This window comes from Labrus mixtus, chromosome 22 (assembly GCF_963584025.1).
Source record: "Labrus mixtus chromosome 22, fLabMix1.1, whole genome shotgun sequence".
Lineage (NCBI taxonomy): Eukaryota > Metazoa > Chordata > Actinopteri > Labriformes > Labridae > Labrus > Labrus mixtus.
In genome coordinates this window covers 5,248,257-5,260,384 of record NC_083633.1, presented here as the reverse complement: position 1 = coordinate 5,260,384, position 12,128 = coordinate 5,248,257, and the positions used below count along the sequence as shown (strand labels likewise).

The following is a 12,128-nucleotide window of genomic DNA, read 5'->3' as shown; positions in this document are numbered from 1 at the left end:
TCAAATGCCTTGTAAACCACAAGAGGGTTTCGAGGTCAATAAAAGGTCACATTGAAATCAAAACTACTATTTTCAGATTTTAAATTACTGTAGTCAATAACATGACATTCAAAGAAAAAAAATATTTATTAATAATTTATTATAATAAAAAAACTGAACATGGGACGGCATAACAATAACAGCACAAGATATATTCTCATGCATCAACACAATGTCTTGGTCCTCTGCTGGAACAAGACGACTGCTTGTTTGACAAAAGTAGTGAGATGGGATCATTGTTGAAACTACATCCTGCTGATTATATTTTCACATTTAAACATGAGACTGTAGAAAGTCCAGAGGAAACTGACTCATTTCCTCTACTAAAAAAAATCCCAGTTGGGATACTTGGAAGTATATTCAGCCTTTCCTATATCTATACTTTTTATTTATTTATGGCTATATGGCAAAGGTCTGTAGGACAGGTACATGTGTGTGCAGTAAATAACACCATCTCCTACTTTAAATTGTTGATAACAAAACTGATAGCTGATAACTGTCACTACAACAACACACTTTTGTTGACCAGGCCAGGCCGGCAGGTGAAGCCTCTGGGCCATGAATCTCCTTATTTGGAAGGTCTGAGTGCTTTTACTCACTTAGCCATGATGTCAACATACACAGAGCTGGGTGTACCCTGCTAACACGTCTGGGTGTGGTGTCCAGCAGACAAGGCTGTTTTTATATTTCTCACATCAATGGGTCCCACTGAGCTGTGACACAGCACCTATATTTAGATTTGAGCTATAAATGCTCTGGACTGCAGCCTAAGCTTCAGTCTGAAATCAACTCAAACCACTGAAGCACATTTATCAAGACTGAGTGACAAAACAGGGTTTTTTCTGACATTTACAGTCCAACTTACATATGTTTTCACCTGTTTTGACTGTTTGACAGACAGAGGAGGAAGCAAGTCATTTTAAATCAGACTTTAAATATGTCATATCAAATAAAACCTCATTAATGAGGCTCTGTTGTTAGTCTAAATTTTCTGGAAACATTCCCCTGTTCAACCAGGTCCTCTCAGGCTTTATAAGATTTATTTTTGGGCTTTCTGACTTTGTATGATGTTGGATAGAGTGAGAAATCAGGAGAGAGGGTGCGGGGAAAGAGCCCCAGGTCAGACTTAAACCTGGACCGCCTGCTTGAACGACTATCACCTCTGTATATGGGGCGCATCCTAACCGCTAGGCCATCTGTGCCCCACTTTTGGACCTTTAAAGGCAGACACAATCAGTACAGCCTATCCTTTGGCACTTCAAGAAAAGGTTATAGTAAGCCTTTGGTGTATTAGAAACACAGACATTTGGGAAAGTAAATCTTTTTTTGCCCAAAAGAGCACAAAATACATCCAAAGCACTCACCAAAAAAGCATCTTTGATTTTTCTTTTTATCTAGAATATTCAAATTTTTCATACTGAATCTAAAATTGTCCTAAACAGTGAATCCCAAACGGTGGTAGGCCTATATGTATTTTGAGTTTTACTCAAGAATCCTGCTGAGCATCTGATTGGTCCAAATCTTTTACTTGAACCTTAAAATTGTCACTTAACTGTATTACATACGACAGTTACAACATTTTCCACATAATATTAAAAGATGAAGATGAGCTCCTTATCATTTTAATATTTCAGAAATAGTGTCGGCATGTGCTTTGCAACTTAGGGATGCAGGATGTGTTCCGACGTACCATGTAGGTTAAACTCAGGTTTTCAGAATTCGAGCAGAATAAAGATGCTTCTGGAAAGGAAACAACCCAAAAACCAGCTGAACATCAAGTGACAAGGCTGGCCTTTACAACTCGACCTGAAACTCTATGCCAAATACAGATGAATTCATCTTGAAACAACATTTTATTGTTGTAGGTCAGATGGATGATTCGTTTTTGTTTTACTGGTTTCTACACTGGGAAACGGTGTTTGGTATCCAGTTGTAATTGGTCTTTACAGTTTTCTAGTCTAAGGTTCCCATTAGGTTTATTTTTAGGTCTTCAGCTACTCACTTCCCTAATTTGTTGCCTTGCGTCAATGTTTCCCCAAGCTATTTTGACATTCCTGATGAAATCCCCTTATGCCTAAAATAAGAGATTAGTTCCTAAACATCTTAGAGCGTCAACTTAGTGTAAAGCTTCTACTAATAGCCTAGACTTTTATTCACATAAGTCTATTACATTATCCTGCCTTTATTTGGGGACAGACTTTGAACTATTTTCTTCCAAAACTTGTGCAAAGAAAAGATGGGAAAGACAATAAAACTGTATATTTACACCAGAACGATTAGGCGACTTAACTGTGTACAAAATGAGACAATAAATAATCAAATTGTATAAATCACTAATTTGTTCTTGCTTTGTAAAACAGCATGTAAACCTGCTTCATTGCCTGCACACATAGACGAGCATGATTGTGTCTTTTTTGGATATATATTATAGTTCATCTTAATTTTTTTAACCACAAACTATTTCGACACTAAATGCACAGAGGCCTCTGGCTAGAAAGAGAAACTATTATTGTAAGTCATTAATTACCAGTTAATAGTAAGAATGATGCAGGTCAAAGAGACATGTCCTTCCCTTAAACCCGGAAGTGAGGTCGGATTGAAAATAAGATAATTAATATTCATACATTTGAAGCTTTATCCAAAGTCAACTGGACTTGGTTGAACATCTTGAAAACATTTCACCTCTCCTCAGAAAGGCTTCTTCAGTCCTACACAAACTGGTGGACGGAGCTAGACATTAAAGCCTCATTAGCATCATCATTAGCATGCTAATGATCAGAGACGATTAGCTGGAGATGTTAACCTTCCTGGTCGTCTGTGGGTCGTTGGGGGTCACATGTCCCAAGGTGGGACTGGGACTGGGTCTTTGTAGAGCCGTCCTCCAGTTAGTTTAGAACTGAAGAAGCCTTCCAGAGGAGAGGTGAGAAGTCTTCAAAATCTACAACTAGCTTTAGTCCAGTTGCCTTCACATTTACCATGACCTGGAAGACTGAGAACCTACACAGACAATATTCCTACACACAAGTTTTATGGATTTTAAAAGAGTTTTTAGGTTGTTTTTTTTTACAAAGAAGTATCCAGATGAGCTTTTCCCGCACTAACATCAACAATAAACATCCTGCATGTTCCAGGATTAAAATGCTTGTAATTGCTTCATCTCACTAATAACATAAAAAAAATTAAAGGATGTAGGAGAAAAAACTCTGTGAAACTAAACATCAGCTAACATAAAGATACAAAAGGTTGGACAAAATGAGTTTGTTCAAGCTTTATTATGACAAACAAGACTTATTTAATATTAATGTACAATAAACTGAGCGGTTTTTAAACTGTGTTGAACATTGTTGGGAGGATGAAGATGCTCCACATGAAGATATCCACAAAAACAGACGTATTCAATATAAAACATAAACTGTACATAGAACATAAAAAAGACAGTTTTGACAGAACTTTCTGCTTCAGTAGAGAGTTCCTCAAGGAAATCAGTGTTTCTGAAGATGACATCAAGCACGTTCAGTTTTTTTTTCAGTGAATTTGTCTCGAGGCCAGTGGCTGCTGTGCAACAAAAATAAACTGTTTCATTGTTTAACTGTCTGGCATCTCACATTTCCTTTTCACTCACTCTCAGCATATTTTTGAGTCTTCGGGGGCTAACAGCTGATGTCTGAGGATAAAAATAAAGAACACAATGACTGAAAGAGTCCAGAGCTGCATTATGTACATTGTGGGTCAGGATTCGGCTGGCGACGCCTGGGTTGGTGCTCCGTTGCGGGTGCGGAGCTGAGACTGGGCGATGTCAGCCAGGGCACTCTGGATCTTCTCCAGCAGCATATCTCCGCGGTAAACCACCTCCTCCAGACGAGCTGCCGCGTCATGGTTCTCCTCTTCAAGCTGTCTCAGACTGGCCGCCTGGGGAGGGGTCACAGTCGGTCAGATACAGTCACAATGAAGGGTGTCAGGGGTATTTTTTTATGCATCAAGAGAATGATAAAATGGATTTGTTATCTTTACATAAATGAAAGACACATATGCACATGGTAAAATCTTTGAGCTTAATTTCTTACACAACTCAATAATGCATCTTTCTATGTTGTTAAAGCTGAATTATTTTGGATAAGAGGTCCAAAATGTAAATCCTTAAAGTCAAACAGATGGAAAAACAAGGGAATACACCTGCTTAAACTATGATTCACATCAATCAGTGATTCCCTAAAGCCATCATCGTCACCAAAATCATCACTATCATTAAATGGGTAGATTAAAAGGAGTTTGGTAGCTCGTACTTTTTGTTTTATTGCCAAAAATGGCGTTTTTAATGTTAATTATGTATGAACTATTTCAGAGGCTATATCACAAAAACCATGGCACATTAAATCTAAACTGTGAGGTTAGACTGCACTCTAACTCAATGAGAAATTAATGTAAGCTTTACACACATCATAGTGATGAACAGTCGAGGTGAAAGAGCATCACTTCATCAAATTAAAAAAATCGCACAGATTACATAAAAGTCCATCCATATGATCACAGACTGATGAAAATGTGATTTTTTAAAAAGTCTATGGGTTCTGATATATATATACTATATAACATATCATTGCATTATATTTCTAACTCTGTTGTCCAGCAAGGGTCATCTGATAAACTCTAGTAAATGAAACGTTCTATATATAGGGAGGAATCAACACAGAAATAGATTAAATAGATGTGTTGCATCCTCTATCTTTTCACATAAACAATGAGACTAAATTAAAATGAGTTTATAGAGACCCAACAGTAAAAATAAATGTGTGATAAGTAGTTGTATTTGTATTTCAGGGCTGTTTGGAGACTCCTGTTTGCCCTTCAACAACTGCAGTGCCTTTTAAAAATCCACACTTACTTTCAGGAGCCTCATTTATGCATCAAAAAAGAAAAAAAAAGAAAAGCAGCGTCAAAAACGAGGGTGATTTTGGTTGATTTTTGAGCTGTCAGTGTAGGACGCAGCTAGCTCCCTCTGCTGACTGAAAGCTAGAAATTCAACCTGGCCCGTGGTGTAAATTCCTCCCTTTTAAAGCATGTAGAGTGTGTAGTGTTTGTGGAGGTGCTGACCTGCAGGGCTGCCGTGGACTCTTCACTGGGCAGAGAGTCGATCAGCACATCCACATCTTTGGCTGTTCTGGCGATCAAGGCAGCAAATAGCTGAGCGTATTCTAGACAGAGATGCAGATTTCAATGTTAATGTTACACATTAAGCATTTCTTTATCCTGTAAGTCATTGGCATACAGATGGGACAAATCAATCAAGAACACACCCCCTGAAAAGTTAATGATTTACAAAGAATTAAAAGCTGGCTCCATTACCAAAGGTTATGATATCCCATTCAGATTCTAGCAGAATTCATCAACATGACATTCAAATACTTATGTGGATTATTCCTCTATGTGCGTCAGTGGAAAAAGTGATACAAATGATAGTATTTTTTTAGTTACCGTAAAATCCAGAATATAAGTCTCAGTTGGATTTTGGAGGTCTCCCAGAGAGAAATAAGGTTTACACTGTCGTCCTGCGTGATGATTTCTATTGTGTTCAGCGAAGTCTACCATGTGCAGCTGTGTCGCTCTTTGCACTCCTACTAGCTACAGTATGGTAGTTGAGCTCTCAGTCTACGGTGAAGGTTGTGATGTACAGACCCTCGTCCCTCGAGTGAGGCTGCCCACTCCTCTGGTCACTCTTTGACTTTATTTGAGGAGTCTTTCAATCAAACCTAGACTCCACAAACTGTATTTGTTTAACTTTTTTTACCACAGTTTGCTTTAAATCAACCATCATGACGGAGTAAAGATGTTTAAAAAGTGCCGCTGCAAGCCTTGTCAGTGTCGGTATGTTTCCCAGCACAGCTTGCAATACACAATGAATGGGAGTGAATTTTGACGGTGAGGTCTGTACTGACAGTAATGACGGTGCATGCCTCAGTATTTAACACACCGATATAAGAAGGAGACAACTTCCTACATGAAAAACAGGTATCAAAAGTGTGTCTTATACACTGGATTTTACAGTCTATTAAGATTGGAATTATTCTCCATTGTTCATTAAATTGTGTTGTTGAAAATGATGCCAAAGAGCAGCTCACATCACAAAAGTATGTTATTATACGACAAGTCACATCTGGCGTCTCCAATCTATAAAAAACGTCATAGTAGACAGCCACAGCGATATTGTAAACAAGTGAATTGTAGGAGGCAACATGTATTAAAAGAGGAGATAGAGAGGTTAAAAGACAGGTGAACATATGTTCACCTTCTGTTGGGTTTGCAGGCTGATCTCTGTTGATGGCTGTCTGGATGTTACTGAAGGAGGCAGGAGGTGCACATTGCTGCAGGACGCCGATGGCATTGCAAAATTGATCTGCAAGCTGGACACAAAACAACACCATTTAGATTACACTCAGAATAACTCAACAACATCTTGAATCAACACAACGACATGGCACTGACATCTTCATAAACACACATTATGAAAAAAGGCACAGGTGCAGATTCAAAACATTAAGAATGAAAGCAGAAGATGATAAAATAATATTCACGATAACATAAATGACTTAAAGAGCTTTTCTTGTCATTGGTATTCTTCTTTAATGTCTTTGCATTTTCATTTTTCACGACTGTAACGTCTTTTAAGACAGAAAAATTACGCAGAATTTGGGATACACCTTCTTGTACATGGATTTGTGTAAATACAATTTTCAAAACACAAAAGGTTAAATTATGAAGAGGAGAATGGTGTTTTTATTCTCCTCAGAGGTGAAAACCATGAAACTTTTTGATTGTTCATACAGTAAAATATTTTGGGCTGGTGTGTCCACAGCTGGTAGTTTTTAAAAACTGATAACATTCATACATTTTCATTTATCATGTGACACACTGAATATTAACATTTCAGACATGGTTAAGCTTATTATTATTATTGAGGGTAAATGTCATAAGTTTACTTGTAAATGGAAAAGCATCAACACGTCTTTCTCTGTGTTATTATGTCAATTAATACAAATCATTTCAATACATGGAAAAAAGAACAATAAGGCCATTAAACTTTATTCTGATATATTTAAGTATTTGCTCTTTTAATGCACCTTTCTCTCTTGGGGTATTTGTATCTGATTGATGTTGTTGTTGTTGTTGTTTTGTTAATTGTTTTAATTTATTTATTTTCCATTAATCCCACTACTGACTATCTGTAATGTTTACCCTTTCTTGTTTTAAATTAAATTAATTTAAATATAATTTAAAACAGGCCCCTCTCTGTTCCTCCGTGGACTACTCGGTGATAAAGCAATGTTTACATTTCACTTTACAGAGTCACATTAAACATGGCTACTTCTTTAAAATATTAAACACACTGAATTAATTCTAAAAAGTCAAAATGCTGTCATAGTTGTGGCTTTAAAACTAATAAAACATGCCTTACCGAATTGACAGCGTCTTGCAATTGTGTTAACCTGTCCGCCATCTTTTCCGTTGTAACCCCGCTGTCCGTCGCGAGAATCTCCTTGTATCGCCAACTCTCGCGGGATGTTACGTTGTTTCTGTAGCTGTGCTTTGCATTTCGCAAGGGGCTAGCGTTAGCCACTTAAATCCCCTCAACACTCTTAGCAGCGTAAGATTTTAATGTTTTATCGACGTTTTCAAACCTCACAACGGTTCGTTTTCTTTTTAAAAACGCAATAGAGTCGCATAGGAACCTCTACTTGTTGCTGCTTAATGGATACTTACTAGCCGGGAGCTAATGTTAGCTACCAAACATCAACAGGAAGTAACGGACGGGCTAATTCCAATGTCTTGCACTTTGAGTTCCCCAGGTACGAAAAGTTTATTCTTTAAATAACTTCATAACTTTTATTTAGGAAGAACTCTGTTGAATGTCAGCCGGCCGCTTCTACCCCCCTGGTTTGTATTGTGAAGCTTGTTTATTCTTTTAGTGGGATTTGTAAGTCAGCTAATGTGTTAGCAAAGAACATGAATGTGTTTCTGGTGATTGATATTAATCCTCTTACTGATCGAGCCAAATATGTGTGTGAGTCAATTCCTTACGTTTATAACAGCTAAGATTCATATGGTGTAAAATGAACCAGTAAGTGTATTTCTTACTTTAGTGTAAAGTTAGCTCGAGTCAAATAGCTGACACTGCAGCTGTCATGTGAAGCTGAGACAGAAGAAGAGAAGAGTAGCTTCAGTAACCTGGTGTTTCATCATGTGCTCTAGTGACTCTGGTCTCTTTTTGGTTGTTAATGTTAATTTAATAATTGTATTTTCTACACACTGGGAGCTCTACTCTTTACGTGAGGTCAGTTGTGTAATGATCACCTGAGTAAGTGTAATGTTCTGTAACTAATCCAGAGTATTACCTGAGATGAAAGCTTGATTAAAGTACACACTTGTGAATGGAAATTGGTAGTAGCTAGTTTCAGGATATTACATTTAATTGTCTTTTATATCTTCCACCACATGATATACAATTCATTTGAAAATCCTTTTTTTTACAGGCTTTCAAAGAAATGACTCAAGCAAATGAATAACATGACCACATTTGTTTATTACACTACTGGAATTTATGGCATTTAATGAGCTGGACTATGAACTAACCTGGTGTTAGTTTCCTGCCATGTCTCCTAACTCTAAACGGAAATGCAATGCGATGATGAAGTAAAGAGTCCTCTTCTCTGACTTTCTTTTCCAAAATTCCCAGGCATGAATTGTACCATAGAGAAGGTCCTGGCAGATGCCAAATCACTGGTGGAAAGGCTTCGTAACCATGACAACGCTGCTGAAATGTTAATTGAACAGACGACGTCGCTCAACAAGCGCGTTGAGGCCATGAAACAGGTACGATGTCTCGAGGTGTTGGTGGTGCCAATTAAACAAGACAGCTCTGTTTCCCACTAATACCTTTCAGTTTTTTTTTTAATGAGTTGGTTTGGTGATTTCTTGGTTGCAGTATCAGGAGGAGATCGACTCATTAAACCTGGTTGCACGACATCGTCCACGTTCTAGTCTGGTTCTAGGAATCCAACAGGAGAACCGTCAGATAAGAGAGCTACAGCAGGAAAACAAAGGTAGGCAGATAACTTGTTTTGTATTTCTTTTTGCAGGTGTTTGATTTGTTGGTTGCTTTTTGGATCATTTTTGAAGAACACATGACTATGGAATAGCTATTCTGGACTATTGTTGGACACATACACAAACTTTATAGAGATTCTTTGTAAATTTGAGATTTAGCAGCCAATCAAAGTATGCCATGATAAAGTTGCCAGATGTTCTTACCCAGGTTTTCTGCATTTCTTCATTCTACATTAACCCATATTGTTGTTCATATTCTGTGCAGAGCTACGGACGTCGTTGGAGGAACATCAGTCTGCATTAGAGCTTATAATGACCAAATACAGGGAACAGGTGTTTAGGCTCCTCATGACCAGCAAGAGAGACGACCCAGCCATTGTAACCCAGCTGAAGGAGCAGCACACCACGGTCAGTGAAAACTACTTGTATAAACACCTGGAAATGTAGTAAATATCTGATGTTCCACTCAACTTATTATTTACACCCTTACTTTTTCCATTGATTGTTAACTTAAAAGTCTGTATTCAGTCTGTATTTTTGTTTACATGTATATATTTACCCTTGTAGGAAATGCAAGCGCACATAGACAAAATCAACGAGATGGCCTCTGTGATGAGAAAGGCGATAGAGGTGGATGAAGGCAGGACCTGTGAAGACGAGGAGAGGATTAAACAGTTAGAGGTAAAAGAAATGTCCTACTCTGTTCCATGTGTACCACCAGCAGGACAAAAAAACAAATAAATCAGAACCATTATGTATGGGGACCTTCTTTATTTTATCTACATGTCAGTGAAAACTGTCAGCTAGAAATAGAAGAAAAAAACACCAACTCAGTGTACAGTACTTGAAGTATTGAGAAATGTTGGTCACATTAAAACAGGCCTAACCTCACCATTAACATGCAGCCGAGGTTAAAATAACAGAAGCCCCCCTTACTCTGATACGATGTAGTAACAACAGCATGTATGGAAATCCTACTGTTGATAAACAAATTAAACAGACTCTAATGGATATTAGTGCAAAACCCTAAATGACTCGATTCTTTAAAATCACCTGAAGACGATTTTGAAAGAAGACTTTACACAGATCATTAGGGGTTAGAGTTGAAACATTATTCACTCACTATCAGTCAGTACTCTTCAGTCACACACTGAAGCGTTAAGTGCACGCCAAATTACTCGACATGGCCCTTATCTTTATGTAAACCTCTGCTCTCTTCATTCATTTTCCACAATCCTGCATTAACAAGTGAGAGCTGTGTTGTCTTTCTCCCTCAAGAATTAACCGTTAAAAACAATCCACCATCTGTCAGTAGCTTCTCAAATCAATTATGAATGATGAATTTTGAAATCATTGTCTCAAAAACAACTTTCTCCTCTCGTCGAGCTCATCACAAGCTCTTTTCTTCCCCTGCATGTGTGAAGGTCTAATGTTGTTTCCTAAAAATCAAGCTAGGATCCTAAAAATTACTAAGCTGTCTCACATGAATTCCAGCAAAGTGTAGAAATGTAGTCTTACATTTTGACTTACTGATTGAATAACAAAGCAGACACATGGAGGCATGTGATTTCTTTTTGTACCACATGTCTAACTTACTGTTTAGGTTATTACTATTGCAGCATTGAATGAGAAGCCCAGTAGCATCATCTTAATGGTAATAGTTGATTTAATAATAATGTTGATAATGTGTTCTATTTCTGTTTTTAAGCTGGAGAACAACGGACTACGAGAGCTGCTGGGAATCAGTCGAGAAGCTTTCCTGGTTTTGAAGAGAGACGACATATCAGAGAACACTTCACTGTCACCACTGCTCACGAGCGCTGACGTCAGTTTACGAAAGAGTTAGAGCGCCCATCCCCCCCCCCCCCCCCCCCTCCGTACCGCTGCCACAACTGTGTACAGTCTTTACAGTGTGTTGCCACATACTACTTAATTTTTTTTCACCATCTCCTCCTGGTGCATTCATAGCATGATGCTCCTGAGCTGTGCTCCTGTCTGGTGATTCAGACACAGTGTTTCTGTTATGTTTGCTAGAATGCACGAGTCCTGGGGTGCCTGCAAGGTTTGAAAGTGTGAATGTGTAAGAGAAGGGATTGATTCAAAATAAATCTGTAAACATGACTGTGTCTCTGCTTGGTTTATATATCTTTAATTTTTACTTTCTTATGTCTGATAGTGTCTGGGTTTGTTTAGGTGGCCTATGAGGGTTCTGAACTTCTCACTTTCACTATTTGTTTTTGTTAAATATTGTTATAAGCAGCTGATAGGAGGAATAGAAACTTTATGCAACACACAGGATCTACTGTAACACCCAACTACCCCTTTTGCTAGTGGCTGCAACGAAAAATAAAGGCAGTATTTGAAAGGGACCTACCAAAATATGGTGTTGGATTCAATAGCTGAAGAACATTTCTGTAAAAGTTATAGAATTAACCAGCAGCAATTTGGTACACTCTTCTTTTATATGTGGCCAGCTAGGATCTGAGTATATGTTAGCAAAGAGCTCCGACTGCCTCTATATTTCAGATCCACAAAAGCCTATCACAATCTGTATGTGATTGATTGCAAAGTCATTTTTATGATTTCAAAGCATTTGTCTTGTCTTTTGGTACATCATAAACAAATGGAGGGAACAATGGAAATCAAGTAAACAGTCATGGGGGTTGTTTTTTTTTTTTTTTAAGTAATAAAATAGAAAAGCAAACATTTTAATCTGGGTAATGAAACAGTATTGTTTGTGAAGAACTGTGCTAGATATTTCACATATAGAGTGCACAAAAGTTTACAGTATGCTGAGTTTGCGTTGGCATTTTCAATAAATATCATGCAGTATCAAAACAAAACTGAATGATAGACATCACCATGAAAGTGCAACAAATTACCAAGAAAGAAAGTCAAAGATAATATATCTTTATTCGGTCCTTTTTCTTGGTTTTCGCAGGTAACAGGTTCGGTTAATCCGATAATATTAGAAGGAGGCGGGGGGCTAT

At 37.8% G+C, this 12,128-nt stretch overlaps 2 protein-coding genes across 2 annotated transcripts; one reads left to right on the top strand and one right to left on the bottom strand.

Moving 5' to 3' along the window:
* Window positions 1-3,292: 3,292 nt before the first annotated feature.
* On the bottom strand, window positions 3,293-7,586 carry med21 (mediator complex subunit 21). Its single transcript, XM_061030264.1, has 4 exons — window positions 7,490-7,586; window positions 6,323-6,437; window positions 5,131-5,231; window positions 3,293-3,948 (listed from the first exon to the last, which is right to left on the bottom strand). Exons 1-4 carry the CDS (start codon window positions 7,529-7,531, stop codon window positions 3,769-3,771), a joined length of 438 nt encoding a protein of 145 aa, XP_060886247.1. The 5' UTR covers window positions 7,532-7,586; the 3' UTR covers window positions 3,293-3,768.
* Window positions 7,587-7,628: 42 nt separating this feature from the next.
* fgfr1op2 (FGFR1 oncogene partner 2) lies at window positions 7,629-11,259 on the top strand. The gene is made up of 6 exons (XM_061030263.1): window positions 7,629-7,880; window positions 8,768-8,904; window positions 9,017-9,134; window positions 9,404-9,546; window positions 9,706-9,819; window positions 10,847-11,259. Exons 1-6 carry the CDS (start codon window positions 7,808-7,810, stop codon window positions 10,982-10,984), a joined length of 723 nt encoding a protein of 240 aa, XP_060886246.1. The 5' UTR covers window positions 7,629-7,807; the 3' UTR covers window positions 10,985-11,259.
* The last annotated feature ends 869 nt before the right edge of the window (window positions 11,260-12,128 follow it).